This window comes from Xiphophorus couchianus, chromosome 4 (genome assembly GCF_001444195.1).
Source record: "Xiphophorus couchianus chromosome 4, X_couchianus-1.0, whole genome shotgun sequence".
Taxonomy (NCBI): domain Eukaryota; kingdom Metazoa; phylum Chordata; class Actinopteri; order Cyprinodontiformes; family Poeciliidae; genus Xiphophorus; species Xiphophorus couchianus.
Window position 1 is genome coordinate 18672869 of NC_040231.1, and position 18797 is coordinate 18691665.

At 37.0% G+C, this 18797-nt stretch overlaps 1 protein-coding gene across 2 annotated transcripts in view; it reads right to left on the reverse strand.

Annotated features, from left to right (window-relative positions):
- Positions 1-18797, reverse strand: part of tub (TUB bipartite transcription factor) — a 43710-nt gene that overhangs the window by 9141 nt on the left and 15772 nt on the right. Inside the window, exons 1-6 of one of the 2 annotated variants that reach the window (XM_028014718.1) lie at positions 14244-14834; positions 7269-7320; positions 4784-4946; positions 3206-3343; positions 2484-2636; positions 472-593 (exon numbers count right to left, since the gene is read on the reverse strand). In XM_028014718.1, the coding sequence (XP_027870519.1) occupies positions 472-593; positions 2484-2636; positions 3206-3343; positions 4784-4946; positions 7269-7320; positions 14244-14281 (666 nt within the window). In that variant the 5' untranslated portion in view covers positions 14282-14834. Of the gene's footprint in view, positions 1-471; positions 594-2483; positions 2637-3205; positions 3344-4783; positions 4947-7268; positions 7321-14243; positions 14835-18797 lie in introns of those variants that run through there. The other variant, XM_028014717.1, reaches the window with a different exon arrangement.

Genomic DNA, 18797 nt, shown 5'->3' on the forward strand with positions numbered 1-18797 from the left:
GAACAACTTGCCAATTTAAGGTTATGAAACACAGGGAGTGTTGATGTAAATTGTGCTGGGGAGAGCTATTTTCAGGAGTATGTTCCCAGATTACAGTAATCTCAAAGGGGTATTCTTTGAAGGGCTCAGTATTTCAAGTGTGCTTCCTGTGCCTAAAGACTACTTTATTTCCTGGAGTCACACAATTATGGGGTTATTAGTAGCTGAAAGATCTTGCCAATTGATTTGAGAAAACATCAGTAGAGCAAATAAACACAAATGATGGGTCCCAAAATTACAAATGACTTTAATTACATTAAACTTTAATTTTCAATTTATTGAACTTCAAGCATAAAACTGCTAGGAGTGAAACTGAGCAACGTAATAAACTTGCGTTCTCTCTGCTCATTATTCACAGGTCTATGGCAAATGTGCCATAGATGACAGGCAATCAGAAGATAGGGAGGATGTGAAGAGGGAAATTCATTTTACCTTGCATGACTTTTTGCTGGTGGCAGAGCCTGGTCTTGTGCTGCTATTGAGCTGTGAAGAGCTTGAGCTAATTTCATCGTCATCATACTCTTCTTCATCAAAATTCATACTGCTGGAAATACCTTTGGAACACACAAAAGAAAAACTGAAAAATGAAAGAAAAGTCACCAGCAGGATTGCACACTCTAGACTTATCTAAACACCATAAAAAAATTCTATCTGCTTTAATTTAAATGTGGTAATTTAATCAATCACATTTATTTAGATAGCACATTTCAGAAACAAGACAGTTCAGAATGTGTCATAAAAACACAATATAAAAAGTCATAAACGACATCACATACTGTAGTCAATAATTGAGAAAACCTGTAACAAACATTATATTTTTATGAGTGACGTTATCAAAATCAACCACACACATCAAATATGTTGGTCAACGTTTTATTTCATTAATCTATGGTTCAATAGCAACAATAAACTGATGAGTTTTTAGTTGAGATTTAAAGGAAGTCAGTGTTTCAGCTCTTTTGCAGTTCTCTGGAAGTTTGTTGCAGCTTTGTGGCGCATAGAAGCTGAATGCTGCTTCTCCTTGTTTGGTTCTGATTCTGGGGATGCAGAGAAGACCTGAACCAGAAGACCTGAACCAGAAGACCTGAACCAGAAGACCTGAGCGGTCTGGAAGGTTGGTACAACAATTGTAGATCTTTAGTGTATTGCGGTGCTAAGCAGTGACTTATAAACTAACAACAGTATTTTAAAGTTTATTCTCTGAGCTACACAAAGCCAGTGTAAAGACTTTAGAACTGGTGTAATGGCATGTGAAATTGTGTCTTTTTCTTGGGATTGTTTACAACATTTAAGAAACTAGTAAAAATCAGTAAGTGTTTCTCAACACCTCAGTTAGCTAAGTTTAAATGTAAACAACAAATAACCTCCACTTTAAAATGTGCTTCATTTCCAATGTTAACATTATTTCAGTATTTCTATCCAAGTTAATGTGGGCATGTGCTTAATTTTGTAAAAATAAGCGAAGCAGCCTCAGGATAAACACAGACTTATGTTTTCTCAGAAGACCAAAAGAGATGGAGCGTTATTTACCAAACAGCATTGTTACCAGTTGCTCCAATGTGCCTATAAAATACTTTTTTTTCCTGTGACCTAATTATCACATAAAAAATAAAAATATTACATTTGGTTTTGGTTGACTTGCTACTGCACCACTTCCCTAATGAGAGCTGGAGAGTGGAGATGAGGAGTGTGACTGACAGATGAGAGAAAAGAAGAGCAGCAATTATCATCAGACAGACGTTTGAGGCCGAGTTAATGCAGTTCGTCACACATCAAGAGTGGAAACCCTGAGTTGGTAATTGCTCCCATTTATTTCGACTTTATGCGTAGGGTGTATGTTCAGCTGAAAAAAATGTTAGGCTTCCCTTCAATCCTAACGACCATGCTGATATTGTACTCAGGGTCTGAAGAAGATGGGTTTTTATCAGGTCCTCATTTGGACACGTGACAATTACAGAGACATAACACTTAAGGAACTCTGCACATTTGTTCCTCATGTTAAAATTTTTATTGATTTTACAACTGTCTATTTTATTTATATAAAAATCTGAGTCTTTGCTGATTGTTACAACTAATATTAGAGGTCAGTCAAGGAGAAAATGAATAACTCAACATGATGTCTAAGAGCCCCACTTTAATTTCACCTGCACAGTCAATGTTTTTGAAGATTTTAATCCATTGTCTATAACCATTTATCCTTGCTGGGTCATGTGGGGGACTGGTGTTTATTTCCAGTGGTCATTTGAGTGTGCTAGGAATTACAAAATGACAAATAATTAGAATAATCTACGTTTTGCTGGATTTCAATAAGCAGCATCTCCCTGCTGTTGAGAGATTTAATGTCACTCAGAGTGTGCTGTGAGGACGATAACTTGTCCAGTATTTCAGTGAACCAGAATGCTGTGGATGTCATTAAAGACTTTTCAAAACAACAGAGATTTTACCTTTCTTCAGCATGGTGACACGAAGGTCCTGCTTACTCTGTGACTGAGTGCAGCTCATAACCGGCTCTGCCTCGCCCTCCTCTGCAGCAGAATGGCCCACCGTCAGGATCTGGATCTGACTGTCGTCCTGCTGGGCAGCCGGGCTGTTGATCGCTGCCAGGTCATCATTCACCAAGAACAAACTTTGTTAAAATGCTTCTCAATAGTATCCATTTCATTTCTGCTTCACATATCAAAACATCTTTGCAACTGAAATACAGATTTTCTGTTCAACCAGGAAATCTGCAGAAGCATGTCAATATTATAATACCTGCTGCAAATGATAGATAGAAATAACAAGAAATTGCAGGTAAGTGATCTAGGATGTACATCAAATCAATAACTGACATTTGCAAACTCGTGATCTTTGATCTGCATAATATTTCAGCCTCTAATGAGTCTTCCTGTCACATGTCATTGCAGAGCTTAGACACAGACAAACAAAAAACAGAAAAGCTACACTGATTATGTTTGCTGCCAGGAGTAGTTTGAACCTTCAGCTCTTCAACTGTGACTGTTATCCAAGGATCCAAGGATAACAATTACAGTTGAAGCAACAGGATGGAAATTACTTTGTCTCTTCTGTTGTACACTGCAGTAAGTTGTAGTAAGGAAATGTTTTAAGTGTTAGTCATAATGTTATATATTTCATGGCCTGTTAATTTGATTTGTGGTAGGCTAACCTTTGTGTTTGCCCTTCCTCTCCTTCTTTTCACTGCCTGTCTGCGGAGTGGAGCTGGCCGATGCTTTGCCCTTTTTGGCTGAGCGAGGCAACTGAGCGTCCGAAATCACCTTCACCTCCTCCCGTTCAGGATCTTGCACTAGAAAACATTCAGGTGGAGAACAGAAATGGACAGCAAAATTCAGGAAATTGATATTTCAAACAAACAAAGATTAGTTTATGTCTAATATTTCTATACAAATAATATTTTTTTTAGTTTCTCATATATCAGCAAAGCTCTTTCTTTTCTTCTTTGTTTCTTTCTCTCTTAGTGAAAACTGAGAGACTTCATAGCTCTAAGTCAAAGAAACTAGATCTTTGGCCTGGGAAGATTCTGTAAATGTAAGCTGAAGTCAATCTATTGCTACCTCCATGCAAAAGGAATAAAAATACAAGCTGGCTTTTATTGTGCATAAAATAAAAATCATATTATTTTGTTGTACTTTAGCACAATGTTTTGGGCACCTCACATATTGTCGAAAATACACTGCAAATGTTTCACAGCTCTAAAATCAGCCTTAAATTTGATGAGAGCCTAATTTTGTTTTGGATTACGTTCATTTTGTAAAATTCTTACAATTGCTTGATTATTAGAAAATCTGCACCTTTACATCTTGAGGTAGTCTGTAATGGATTTTTAATTTTAATATGTTGTGATTTTTAGTTTCCCAATTTCCCTGTATGGTAATGAATTCATTTTTATTCGGGTCAGTGAAACATTCCCACTGCTGTTTCACAAGGACAAGGTCTGATTGTTCCAGACTTTCCTCTGCTTTCATCACAAAGTTTTAGTTTTTTTCTCCCCACCCCAAATATTTTTCTTTTCCAGGCATGGCATGTTAAAATAGTTTTGTAAGATCACAGCATACAACATCCTTGGCCTCTTTCAAAGTTTCCTTTCACATTATTGATGCTAAATTTCACAGTCAGGAGCCTGGAACATTTTTCTACTGACGACATTTCAACCAGGTTCGCGTGACCATCCTGCTGTTACAGTCAGCTGCCGCAAACATTTGGAGATCATTTCTCTGATCCTACAAGCAAATCTTTTAGAAATTAGAAAATTAATTTTCCAGGAAATGTATTTCTGTTCAGAGCTATATAATGCTGCTTAATAGACTCTGTAATGAGGTTTGCCAGTTATTATTATGGAAGATAATAATAACTTATTATGGAAGATAATAATAGTAACTACTATTTCAACTGTTTGAAATAGTAGTTAATCAGCCAAATGTTCTAACAAGCTACTTAAGATGTGAGACCTTTTTCAAAAATAATCAGAGCACAAATCTACTGATTTTGCGCTCTCTGTCCTTCCATTTTAATTTAACTGTTCAAGTTTTCCACATTTTTATTTCACAGAATGGTAATGAAAGTAAACTGTTTTATGCCAATCTGTATTCTGTAAGACCAAATTTATGATCTGTTCTGTTTTCTAATTCTATCTATGAAACTGGAATTGATAATCATGTCAGAAGATTACATCTTTTCTGGCTTAATTCTAAGCAGGAGAGTTTCTGAACATTATGGGTTTTCTCACCATGGTAGATGGTGCTGCTGTTGCTGCTGAGGTACGATTCGACCAGCGGGGCCTGTTCTTCACTCTGTTTGGTCCGACGAGCGCGGGACCTCCCATCCACATTGGACTGGACCATCAGAGGCTCCTGTCTTTTCTTCTTCTGCTTCTGTTCAAGGAGGGCTCGCTGAGGTTTTGAACACAAAAGCATCATCAGACCGGAAGTCAGATTACAAAGGAACAATTTAGGCAAATAGCCCACATTTTACGAATGTTAACCTGCAAATGTAAATCAAAAGCTTTATAAACAACGGTGAATTGTATGGCATGCAAAACAGAAGGTTTCAAAAGGTTACCACACCCTAACTTTCTACAAAAAAAAAAAAACATAAAAAATAAATATGCCGGAGGATTTTGTTCAAGTTATTTTAAGCAGCTATCTGCACATCTAAAATTCAATCAGTCTTTTCAAGCATCTTTGTGAAAAAAAAAGCAATCCTTGGAGGAAGCACCTTGATGTGTCTTAAAAACACCTTCAGCAGTATTGTCAAGTAAATACTTTCGTGCATCAGAGCTTTATGAGAGCCACATAAAAGATCTTCCTAGTTCTATGCAAGAGGATTTAGTGCTGCTGATCAGTGTTTTCTGGTGAGCTGTTTTAGTTGCTTACATGCAAGTTGGAACAAATCTATTAAGATGTAGAAACAATGTTAGATGACTGGAAATGTGCTGTCAAACCAAATTATCTGATTCTAAATGGATTCTGTGGCTTTTATCAGGACTAATTATACCCAACTAGAACTATTTAATTATTAAAGGTTTCCATTAGAGAAAAAATTAGATTGTACTGTAAGACTATGAAAAAAAAAACACTAAATCACGTCACAAACTAAACCTGAAATAGCTTTGTATGACCATTTAGTGTCTTGTTCTTCTGTGTGTTAATTTCAAGTTTTCGGTATCTCTGAGTCTCTTCGTTGTCCTGTTCTCCCCTTGATTGTTCCCAGGTGTGTCTCGTTTCTGTGATTACCCTCCCGTGTATTTAATGCCACCTGTGTGTCTGCGTCTCTGTCGGGTCCTCGTCTCGTTTGACTTAGTCAGTGTCGAATGTGCGTTTAGTCCTTTGTCTTGTCCATTGTATTTACCAGTTGCTACCGGCGTTGAGCCCTGGCTTCTGCTCAGTCGTGCTGCCTGGTTGTGTGGACTTTGTTTGGGACATTCGTTATTAAAACATTTATTCATCCTACCTGGGTCTACAGCATCTGCCTCACCACCCCTCAACACCACAGTTTCATGACATTTAGCTTTCATAAATGTATCTATAAAAAGGCACATTACCATTTCTCCCTCTCTCCCATGAAATTAGATTAAAATTGACCAAATAAGGCTAACTAAATTTATTTCTAAATGCCAGAATAATGAAAAAGATTTGTTATTGCTTTCTTTATATCAAAAGTTTGCATACATAAAGATTATTTTGTCATTAAGCTACTGATAAAAGCCAAAGTTATGATGTCACAGCTTTGTAAGTTTCCTCTTCTCATATATTTGAGTTAAAGGGAGGGACACACGTGTATTTATTTGGTTCTGGGTTGGCCTGTGATGGCCTGGTGACCTGTCCAGGGTGTACCCCGCCTCTTGATGGCTGAATATGCACAGCAGGGCCCTGAGTGGATAAGCGTATGTAGAAAATGGATGGATGGTTATATGTTCTGAAAATTTCTGTTCCTTTAATCCATCATGTGTGAGAACTAGCTGTTCTACATCGTCCTGCAAAGCTCTTTACAATTAAATTCACATTGGTACAATTTAAAGAACGTTAGCGTGAAACAAGCAAAAGACACAGTAGGTGGCAAGCTTTCTATGACTCAGTTAGAAAGTTAATAGACGGAACCATGTCAGAATGCAAAGGAATGTTGAAGTGATACAACTTCATCTCTGTTATTCAAAAAACAAAGTCAGCTTGCATGAATGCCAAGTGAAGAAGACACATGCAAACCCATCAATTAAATATGACAAAACCAAAAGAAAATTTAAAGAACTCAAAATGTATTTATTCAGTAATTTTCTCTTCCTTGCTAAGGAAGCTTTGATAAAAAAAGCTCCTTACTTTGTTTATCAACCTGCCTGAGAGCGTGTTAGGTTACAGTGTTGCTTACAGGAAACAACAACATCAGTGTCAGTTTTCTGACTGCCAAACATCAGTTTGACTGAGGATTCCTGGATTCTCCAATTCTGTCTCATGGTCCTGTTATAATCTGTTGTGTTAGAAAAAATGCCTGTTGAGAAAACATTTAATGAGAATGAAAGGCTTAATGTGGGCAGTGGCTCAAGACCACCTAGTGTGTTGTTTTGTTGAAAGCCCTTTAGGAAGATAACAGAATCCACAGTGGGTTTTGACTCGAAGTTGACTGATGGAGCAATAGCAGCTTTTGATGATAAATCTGTCCTCCTGTGATTGATTTGTTTTTCCTCTTTTATCAGAGCTGTGAGAACATCAGAGGCTCACCTGTCTGTCCAGTTTCTGTTGTCGGAGGTTTGTCCCCTCATCGTCTAAAGTGCTGCAGAGAAATGAACAGAAGAAAAAATAAACAGGCTAGAATAAGCACTTACTAAAAAACAAAGATACCTTCAGGAACAGTGATGTAAAATAATTTTAAAAAAGCATTTTAATAACTTTCTATGCTTATAGTTTTCTGTCACATGGAAAGGTTTCTGATCATCAAGCAACTTAAAAATCTTCCAGAAGCTAATTTTGGAAAATGTTTTCAAGTATAAAAATGATAAATCCTGGTACAAATAAAACAATGTAAGAAAGTGGATAAAGTAAGTAAAATATTAAAAAGTGTAAATACAGAGTGGTGCATGTGAGTGAATATATTACCGTGAACAATGCAAATACAAGTTAAAAAAATCTATTTATATTCACTAAATACATTACTAATGTATGAATGCTCCAAAAATATCTTTTCAAGAACAGAAGGAATAGACAAACTTCAGACTAAAGGAGAGAACGCAGGCTTCAGTCCAACCATGACTCAACATAATCCCTCATCTGAGTTGTATTTTGTATCTGCTATCGCTCATAAATGTAATTCTACGATGCACTGGATCTATGACAAATACAATTTGCTGACTCAAAAAAAAAAAAGTTTTCAGGAAGTATGACATCAGTCACACTGTGATGACCTGAGTGGAGTGTAACTCTTCCCAGCAGTCCTCTCAAAAAATTATAGTTTTCCAATAAACCACTCATGGACCTTACCAAGCTCCGCCCACAACCGACCCACGTGACCGCAAGTCTCACAAACAAAACCTCACAGTGCGTTGTTTCTATGTAAACATGACTCCATTAGTGCATCAATTCTACCAGATTTTCACAATATATCAGCTACTAAATGGACAGAGGAACGAACAAGTTCATGTCATCATCTGGGAGGAGGTTACTGGTTTCTCAGTCACAAGCTGGTTGCAAACCTGAGGCCAGCAGGTGTCAGTCAGTTATGGTAGATCTGAAATTTGGTTTGATGACATCAATATGAGAAGCTACAGACTGATAGGAGGAACCAAAGAGCTCTGTAAAGGTAAAGGCAAATTTTCTGAAGTTGGGATATAATTAATTTAATTTCACATAATTACCGCGGTAGAAGCCATTTGTTTGTTAAAATTTTATGAAATATATTTGTTCTATTTGATGTTTGTTGTGAATGAAGTAAACTCACAAAGGAACGAGGTAATTAGTCCAACGTTTAGAAACTACAGCGGCTTTAATGCGCCACAGCAAAGGGAAACAAAGGTAAAATAACCCGAACAGGTGATCAACTCAAAACCACTCCTACCTTTTTACTCTCTCTCTCTCTCTCTGTAGCTTAAGCACACCTGTTACCGTGGCAACCGTAACAATTGACTAGCTGTACTTGGTGCTAACGTGGCTAACACGAGTAACAGTTTAGTCCAAAGCCTTTTCTGCTAAAATAAAATCTTTAGTGTATGTCAGATACAGACACATTGCATATTGATCTGTTTAGCTAACGTAAGACTGTGTAGCAGACAGGCCTCAAGGTGTAGAAGTTGTATCAGTTCTGCCTTTATGCTGTACTTAGCTAACGGGAAGCTAAGTGTGTTTGTGAGACGGCCACACACGTGACCACGTAGAATGGGCATCAGCCAATGAAACGCGGCCCTTGTGGTAAGGTCCATTGTCATTGGCATTATTTAATATTGGATGCATTGGAAGGTCTCACAGATTTGTCAAGAAAATTAAACGCATATGGAATATGTTTCACATATCCAATCTGAGCTCTGTATATAAAAAAAAGGTTCTTTCTTCATTTGTACTTGACTGACTTTTTATTTATTTTACACAGAGACAACTTTTATTAACATATTAAAAACATGAAGAAATTAGCACCAAAAAAAGCTTAATTTCTGCCCGGTCTCTGGACAGGGTGATGGAAATCAAATATGATTTAAAAGTTTTTGAATAGATGAAAAGTGAATTGTGAAATGAAAAGTGACCACCAGTGTTGGTCTTTCTGCTATACTGTTATGCTATTGTCAGCCAAGCATAACAACCTTCTAAAGGACTTATAATCACACATAATTATGCAAAATAGAAAGTTTTTAAATGCAGAGTTGATTCATTTGTGCTAAATGCTGCAGCTCTTTGCCTTTTTGACTTTCTAACACTAAGTAGACAGTTTGGAAGTGGCTGTTAAATTTGAGAAAAGAACACCTTGTGATTTACTAGAAAAAAATAATCTCAAATGCAAAATTTTACATTTGCAGGATATCAGAAACGCCAATGAATTGTATTTAAATGCTTTTGATTTGTTAATTTTGTTCAAAACTTTCCCATGAAGCAACACACTATGACCATTATTTCCTCTTTGCTCAACATTTTTCTATATCCCACACTTCACACACTAACACATAATGTTGTCAACTAAATAATGACATTTACAAACCAGCTACCTTCAAAGACAAAATGATGACAATTCATAGCTGAAAACAAAGCCATAAAATCCTTGTACAATACCAAAAATGAAGAAAAATGTTGTATCAAAATGATCATGAGAATCTTTTTCTTACAGATTTCTTACTGTTTAGGTTTAATTTTCCTCACTTAACCATCTACAGTTGCTTCATGTGACATCAGATGAAAGAGTTGTTAAATATATTCCGCATAAATAGTGATTTTCACAAGATTCTTTCTGCCATCCTCTTTATTGTTTGCACTCAGCCCCGATTCCTCACATTCGGAGCTTCAACACAGAACACTGTGACATGCCTAGGGAATTAAGAAGATAAGGATTTCTTAAAAAAATTATGTTTCTTCATCTGTGAGCACAGCTTGAAGGCAGAATATTTGAGAAAAGTACACTGAAGTTCCTTCATAAAGATGGCAAAATGTGAGGAGCTCTGATACTTTGACATTTTGTCTCTGCCTGTTAAAGTGTCCCCTGTTTGAGCAGCTTTTAATTTAAACTATCCACTAATGTGTCTTTAATGTTAGTTTGTCCACATGCCTCTCTGTGCTGCTGGCACATGGAGGACTCCGTGAGAGGCATCAGCCTGAAAAAAACACAGATCAAGCTCAACACAATGACAATGAAATCTAATTATGAACGTATTTGTGACTATGTGTTTTCCGCCAAAGCAGTTAGACTTTGACTGAAGCCACTATAATGTTGTTAAAGATTCTCCCTGCAGACAATAACAGTGTTTAATTTATAAAACGTTGTGCTTTATCTTTGTAGTAATTAAATGTTTACAATTGTTTTTTATTTCCATGACAAAGTCTGTTCAGCTCCTGCATATGAGAAATTTTAGACTTTACATGTCTAAAATTTACATGAAAATGTACAACAAAATCCTGCAGAAAATTTTTATTTCTAGTATTCTGTCAAAGTCTGCATTAGGTAAATAAAACAGTTGCCCTCATTAATGAAACAACAGGATATTTATGGAGCACTAGTGATTAGACTTTTTTTTTTTGCCTCCTTGCATCCAGTTTTCCCTCAGAGCTTTTCACTCACCAGCGACAAACTCAGTCGTTGTTCATGCAGAGGCCTCGGAGAAAAAACCTCAGTGGCTTTAATTAAAAAGATTTATGCAGAAGATTCAGAGGGAAGGAACCAGAGCAGGGGAGAAAAGATGAAAGACTGTGAGGTGGAGGTGTCCCTTGATGTGTGATGAATGGGGGAAATTATGTTAGGGTTTTTTTTTTTCCATCATCAGCTCCATCAGAATTGGCTTGTTCTTAACATACATTCAGGTTAAAAACAAACTTTTTACATCAGGTTTACATGTTATCATAGAATTCATAATTTTCTTTAGTTAACTTTTACTGGTTATGTTGCTTTATTTGCTATGCAGTCTGGCAATGAAGCTGTATATGTTGCTATTTCTTAAACTATCTTGGTATTTAATCATGACCCTTGGTTTTAAACAAATATATTTTGCAGATGTCAGCCTGCAGTGGAAGAATACATCCACATATATCTGTAAAAAAAACCAATCCATGTCTGTATAACACAATATGTTCTGTTTTTCCTTTAAAGCGATTGTGAACTGTTTTTAATTAAATGTTTTGAAGAATAAAATCCCTCTTTTTGTTAGCCTGGGATTTTGTAATTTAAAATGAATTGAAAAGGGCTGTAATAACAGCAAGCAAGCTTCTGTGTTTGCAAAGCTCTAGCAGACAGAGAAAATCTGGAAAAGTATGAAAAAGTATGAAATGCTGCACTGAAAGCAGAGGAGTTTCACACCAGTCCTGCTGAATCAAACCCCAGTGCATTGGCTCAGAAAGTTTGGTTCACTTGGACAGGTGCAGAGGTGTATTGAAACTCAGAGGCAAACTGGTTTGTCAAAAAAATCTGACGACTCCAAGTAAACCAAATGCAGAAAACAAACTATAACACAGGGAATTGTGAGTAAATGCAACTAAAAGAAATGATTGTGTTGTTAAATAGCCTAGGTAAATGTATTGTTGCCAATAACATACACAAATATGTGTATGTTATTGTTCAGGTGTTCAGATGAAGCAGCAGTTCAGGAGGAGAAAAGGACAGTTTGTCTTTTTATGAAGAACTAGATGCACTTCTTGGCATTCTCCGCACCACTACAGGCAAAGAGGGTAATATGTCATTCTAAAGGTCTAGTTCCTTTGATTAACTGTATTATGAAAGAAAGGTCAAACTGGCAGGATATAACAACCCCATTCGAACTGAGTCCCCGATCTTACTGTGTCTTTGGTGTGAAAGCAATCTTGATTTTCTTAGCTTTTGTGGTTTGCCAGGCTGCTAAACTGGTTGCATAAGAATCATGAGTTTCTCCTCATTCTGTCCATTTCAAATAAATGTCAGAAGCATCTGAAAAACCCCTTTAGAAAAAAGGTTTATTTATTGTACTTCTTAAGAATGGCCAAAGCATGAAAGAGTCTCTCAGGTGAAGCATTGGTCAGTAAATATTCAGCGTGCTGCAGATGACAAAAGCCCACGCAGTCGCAATAAAAATGTATTTACTGCCCACTTTCTGTCACACATGCTGACAAACAAAGGACTCCGTTTCTGCAATTAGAGCAATCGAGAGTGAAAATGGGCATCAGACGGGAAGATAATGACACAAACGTGGCTTCACTGGTACAGATCAAACCACTTCTCACTGTGAAAAGAGTCTCTGGTCACTGGTTTTCAGGTTGATTTAAATACTGTAATCTGGTAACGGAAGCTGTGCATGAGATCTAACACCAACTGGACACGCTGAATATACTGATGTGATATGGCACTGACAGATGAAGATTTATTTGTTCTGACTGAGCCTGTGGAACAACCTGAAACTTTCCAATCGAGTATTCAAAACATTTAGACTGGTTGACTGCGTTCAGATCCAAACCTTCTTATGTGACCGAATGAAACCGCGTAAACGCTGAGAGTTCTGCTGCAAGGGGAAGGTTTCTTGAATCTGAACTAAATTAAAGACAATTTGGTTGATTTGGACTTAAGAAATGATTCTGGATCCATTAAAAATTTAATTGAAATAGTGGAAGTCTGACTTCACAGGCACCTTCCTAACAGCCCTACCTACATCACCACTTTTCACACATTATGTGTCACTGCATGACTCGAAAGTGGTCTTAATTTTTCATTTGCAAGGTGCCAACCATGAAATTTGATGGTGTAAAGGAGAAATGAATCAGATGGGGATTGCGTAGATGTAAATTGGCCTTGAAGGAGAGAAGGCATAAATAAATGGGATTTCTTTCAGAAAGCCATATTAGATCATAATTATTTTGAATAAAATAGGACTTGAGGCATGTTTTTCCACAAAACAAACAAAAAAAAAAACAGTCTCTCCACTCCTGTCCTTGAAAGCTGGGAGTACATCTTTCAAAACACAGAATAAGAGATTTAGCTCTTCAAAGCTAAAAATGTTCATCTTGTGAATTTGCAGTGACTGTCAAAAGAGGACACTTCTTTGTGTGCCTTTGTCAGATATGCATCCATTGTTTTGGTCAGTGCTGTGAATGCATGTTCTGTGTTTGCAACAGAGTGCTGCTCTTTCCTTCCCTGCATTTTTAGAGGCAGTTCCAAATGAAGCCCAGTAAAGGCTAACAAATATCTCGGTATAAAAATAACTCACATTATTGTTAATATCAGCTTTGCAGAAAACAGTTTAAAAAAAGAAGTTCCCAAAAGAGGAGTTATAGCGTTTTTTTTTTTTTCCTGTTTCGTATGGTGATTGCCTAAAGACAGGTTTGTACACAACCTTAAATTCATAATAAAGTCACACACAGATACTATTCGTATCTTATAGCAACCACAAGCCAATGGCATCATAGCAAGCAGAGGAAACCATGGCAATAGGTTCTCCATCAGAGCAAAGAGTCAGCAGACTGCACTTGAAATGATTAGAACAGTTACGGATTTGACAGCAGGAGTCTGTAAGCTCATTAGGGCTCCAATTTGTTTGTCATTTCCAAAAAATCATTTTGTTATCGAGTACAAATGGCAAGAGTGCAACATCTGCAGTAGTAAAACTCCAGGTGGTATATACAACACACACATGCACACCCACGCACACACATCTCACTTTTCTGCAAAATGGAAGGAAGTTACCAGGTGATTTAAAGGATAAAATAAACCAAAAATCATGGAGATTTACGAATGTATCACTGCAGCTGAAATCCATGACACCTCAACTGAAATACTCCGGTTTAATTAGACATGTTAACAGAAAACCAAGACTAACATTTTTCTTGCCAATCTACTCTAACTTACTTCTTTCTGATTGATTTTTCACTAAACAGTAAAAAAAAAAAATAATAATAAAATGTCCACCACTCTATGGATTTATCACTTTGATATTCCTCTCATCATTCCTATTTTTTTCATCTGGATGATCACACAGATACACAAAGATTTTCCTTTAGCAGACAAATGCAATGTTCCTTTTGCATGCTCTCGAGAACGCGCTACGGTACCTGTAGGGAATCCAGTCAGAGGAGTGCTTGGAGCTCATTCTGTGTCAACTGCTGCTGCCGTCTCTGCAAGGCTGACGGCCTGCAACAACCAGCGAGAGTGGCTACGAGGTCTGAGCACGGCGATCACAGCCACAGAGCCCGCATCTCCTGTTCATCCTCTGTGCTCAGCTCTCTGCTCCCTGTCTGTCTCTGTATCTCTGCTTCTCCTGCAACTGTGGAGCAGTGGATGATTTAAAAAAAAATCCACTCTGACGGCCACACGCTTCCCTTCAGGGCTGCACGCCGAGCACTTGAAATAAATTCTTCTCGTCCATGCGTATGCCTCCAGTCAATGCCTCTCTTCTTCTCTTCTTCCATTCGCTGCCTCTTCTCTTTCTCTGCACTGGCTCTCTTTCCTCACTCTCACTCTGTAGTCTGAATCTCCCTCTGCTCCTTTCCCTTTAAATCTCCCCTCCTCCCCTCCTTTATTCCCAATCCAAATCCAGCTCTCTGCCTGTTTGCCCCGATCAGACTCCCGTTATCTGTCTTACAGCATCACCTGCAGCAGCAGCAATGAAAGTGAAGACTTTAGGGGGCGCGGGGAGCAGAGACTGTCCTCTGCTTTGCTTCTTTGATAATCCCACCACGCTATTTCTGTACCGTGCCACCCACTTATTCTCGTGCTACCCTCCACCCTTTCTTTCTACAGTCTGCATCTTACTTGCCTCCGATCTGTGCTGCATAAGGCATGCGAAGCAGGGACTGGGATGTGTTTTCTGGGCCATAATTTATTTATTCGCAGCAAAGAGACATTAGCATATGAGTGTGCTGACCAGTGCCAACAGCCTTTAATTCAGCACTTTCCACAGCCAGACAAAGGCACTCTGTGATAGTGCCACAGCTCAGAACCTCACTCCGCACACATCTGCTTCCGCCCTCCCTCTGCCACCCCTCACTGTCTCTACACAAACACACACTCCTTACTGTGTTCTCTGGGTTATTCAGGAGTCCATCCATAGGCAGTTAAACAGAGCAGCTTCCCTGCAACGACGCTGGATTACAAGGAGTCAATTCATGTCAGATCTGTAAAGTAAGCAAGCTCATTGTGACTGTGTTCGCTGCATGTATTGATCTCTCTCTAGTCAAAAAAAAATCCTTAAAAAACCCAGCAGCAAGATCTCTCTTACATAAATAAGCATATGACTCCACTGATTACTGAGTTCAATTAAATATTTCTGAAGCAAACACAAATCACCTAACAGAGCGGAGCTATTTTTTATACTGCAAAATTAATTTTTCCAAGGTCAGAACAGTGCAGATCAAGATAAGTTCACTCTATGATGCTTAATGTGGAATGCAACCTTAGTTGTTCTTCAGTCATTTATCAATGCTTTAAAACAAACATCGCTTGTTGAGTCTAGAGGTTGAGTGCCAAATGAAACCAGCAAGAAAATAAAATAGCTGTGAAAGCCTGGTGAGCCCTAAACCAGAGCCAAATCCTAATGTGTTAAAACTACACAAATTTGCCCCACAAATCCTTAACCAGGCTGCTGGGATTATCACAGAAGACTCTCTTCTGTAAAATAAGAGATAATTTACCACATGTCTCTTTATGAGACTTACAAATCCTTGGTGATGTTGGAAACTGGTAAAAGACATAAATTGTGCATTTATTTGCCAAAAAAGAAAGAAAAAAGAACTAAGAAACCTTGGCAACATAACAAAACCTTTGATATTATACCATAATGATGAAAAGCCAGTACCAGTTTTTATGTTAGGTTAGCTTACTGCCAGTTGTGCTCTTATAATTTTTTCTGTTTCTTATTTGTATATGTTCCTTTGCGCAGTCAGTGCAATGTAAGAAAATGACTGATAATGCCAAAGTTCATGTGTGTCTTGAAACTTATGAATCAATGCAATATTAAAGAGCTATTTCTCTGTTGTTCAAGGAGCCTGGGCAGCATCAAATTAATAATAATACACTGAACACAGATTTACTTTTATTCAAATTATAAAAAAACATAAACACTAAAATCCCTTCTTGACATTAGAGCCAACACAATTCACAGCATGATTAGACATACTGTGAATTATGATTTGTAAACTATTAAGATGAAAAACCTCGCTTTTAGTTTTCTTAAAAACTACTGCTGAAATTCACTTATTCACTCATATAGATTGTCATAAGATTTCTTTTGTTAAGTTTTTTTGGTAAGCGGTGACATAAATGTTTTGGGGCCTTTTTTTATTATTGTATTTCATTTTTTTCCTGGCAAAAGAGCTTGTGCCTGTTTGATTGGGTCTTACCTAAAAGGCTGCCAATCACCAACACTGGATAAAGCTGTGGTCTTCTCAAAAACATAAGCAGACAGCTGAATGATTTTTGATGTATTGCAATAGGTTTTCATTAATACAAGGGCTGAAAAAGGGGATTAGATATTGAAGGGGATTACATTTTGGTACAACATTGGCTTTTTATGCATGTTCTACAAGAAAGCTCTAAAAAATTTAGCTTTGGGAGATGCAGATTTTAAGGTCAATGACTGTGCATGTTTTTAGATCAAAACCACAGCTGGTAATGTTAGGGAAACCAAGCAGAGGTGGTGTAACATGGTCACTAATCCAGTCAAGTTTATATATCTATGGTCGACTCCCTTTCTTGCAGAAAGGTGTCATTTTTCCATGTTTTTTGCTTTCCATTCTTTTACTTAAGTTACAGTTTTTGACTGGCTTTTTGGTTAAAATAGAGGAGGTGAAGCAGAAGCATTAAAACAATAAATTTGTTCAGCACAAGGACATTAAGCACTTTCAAATTGTGTGGCCTTAAAAGAGGCTATTTCAAATTAGATTTTTTTTAAAACCAACTGTTCAAGAAGCAGGGCAGCGTAAAGAGAAATGAGCTCACAGACTAATTGTGAAAGGTCTCATTCACTCCAGTGAGTATTCAGAATTCAACCATTTTTTATACACTTCATCCTGTTAAGCATCCTCAGGTCTCCACCACAGAAAGTAGCGGCAACATGAGACTAGAAATTTAACTTCTTTTTTGTTTGCTTGCAACCCTTTAAAATTCTCAAACAGTGTATTTCCGGTCAAAGTCAATGTTCAATTCCTCATGCTTTCAAGAAATATCTTGTGGCTCTTCAAAAAATTTAAACCAGTTTATCCTCCAGCTATTTGCTTATGTTTCATACCTTTAATCCACAGACCGCTGTTTGGGAGATTAAAAAATATAAAACATGCATAGCAAGTTAAAAAACATTTACACTCGTCACTAAGGCTGAAGCAATACACTAATCTCAAGATACAATACGATATGCAATATTCTACTCATGATATGACATACAGTATATCACAGTATTCAGCAAACAATACAATTCTGTGAATTTTTTAGATTTTCTGAAAGATTTTAGAGGGACAGAGTGATTTTGGTGACATTTTGCCAATGTTCCATAGACTTGGATTGAATTAATTGAATTACTGGTGTAATAAATGCTGTTTTTGTTATAAATATGTTACACATTTGCTTTGTTTAAATGTTAATTGTGTGGATTTGTGTATTTGATTATGCAGGAAAGGAACCTTTTTTGTCTCACTCACTTATCATTAAATAATGTAATTTATCTATTTCATTTCATTATTTAATTAATTGTAGCTGGTTGTTTCATTGCATGTCATTTTTAATGCACATGTGCAACTGGGTAAAAATGTCATGTATGATAGCTGTCATTTAATTCATTTGGATTTGACATCAAACTCAAAGTAGGATTTAATGTATCGATACTCGTGGATGAAAAATTGATACTTTCTGAGGGAAAAAAAATCGATAAATATTGTAGAATTGATAAAATTACACAGACCTACCCTTCACAATTAACCATGAAAAAATCTTTCCATGACTTATTTCTCTTGATATTTTGATTATATTTCTTTGCTAAATGTTTTTGAGGGTGTCCATCCTCACACTGATCTTAAAAATTCAAGTCAAAACAATGACCAAGTCACTTCAAAATTGTAATATTACTTCCAGTCAGAAGGTTGGTAAAACTGAAAGATTACTTTAGAGCTACATCTTAGGGGGGTATCTAAGATTTTGTATTGAACTATACTTCAGACTGGTGACTATAAATTGGATCTTCAGAACAGGTGTGACCATTATCACATCACTATCTCTGAGTGACTAGAGACAGTGAATTCAAGTGTGATAAACCACTGTTATGTTTTAACAGGCCCGGCAGCAATCACTTTTTCACACAGTGCCAGGTAGGTTTGGATTTTTTTTCTCCCTTTATAATACATACCTTCATTTAAAAACTGCATTTTATGTTTACTTGTGTTGTCTTTGACAAATATTTAAGTTGGTTTGATATTCTGAATCACTGAAGTGTGGTAAACATAAAAATAAATATAAAATTAAGAGGAAACGCTTTTTCATACCACTGTATATGCTGCCAATAACATGTATGCTCGTGTTACATTTGTCTGTAGTAGCTTTTGATGTAAAAACAGAAGAAGATAAAAACTTGAGCCCTTTGTTTGGAGAACCAGTATACGCTCAGCTCCCCATTTATTGCC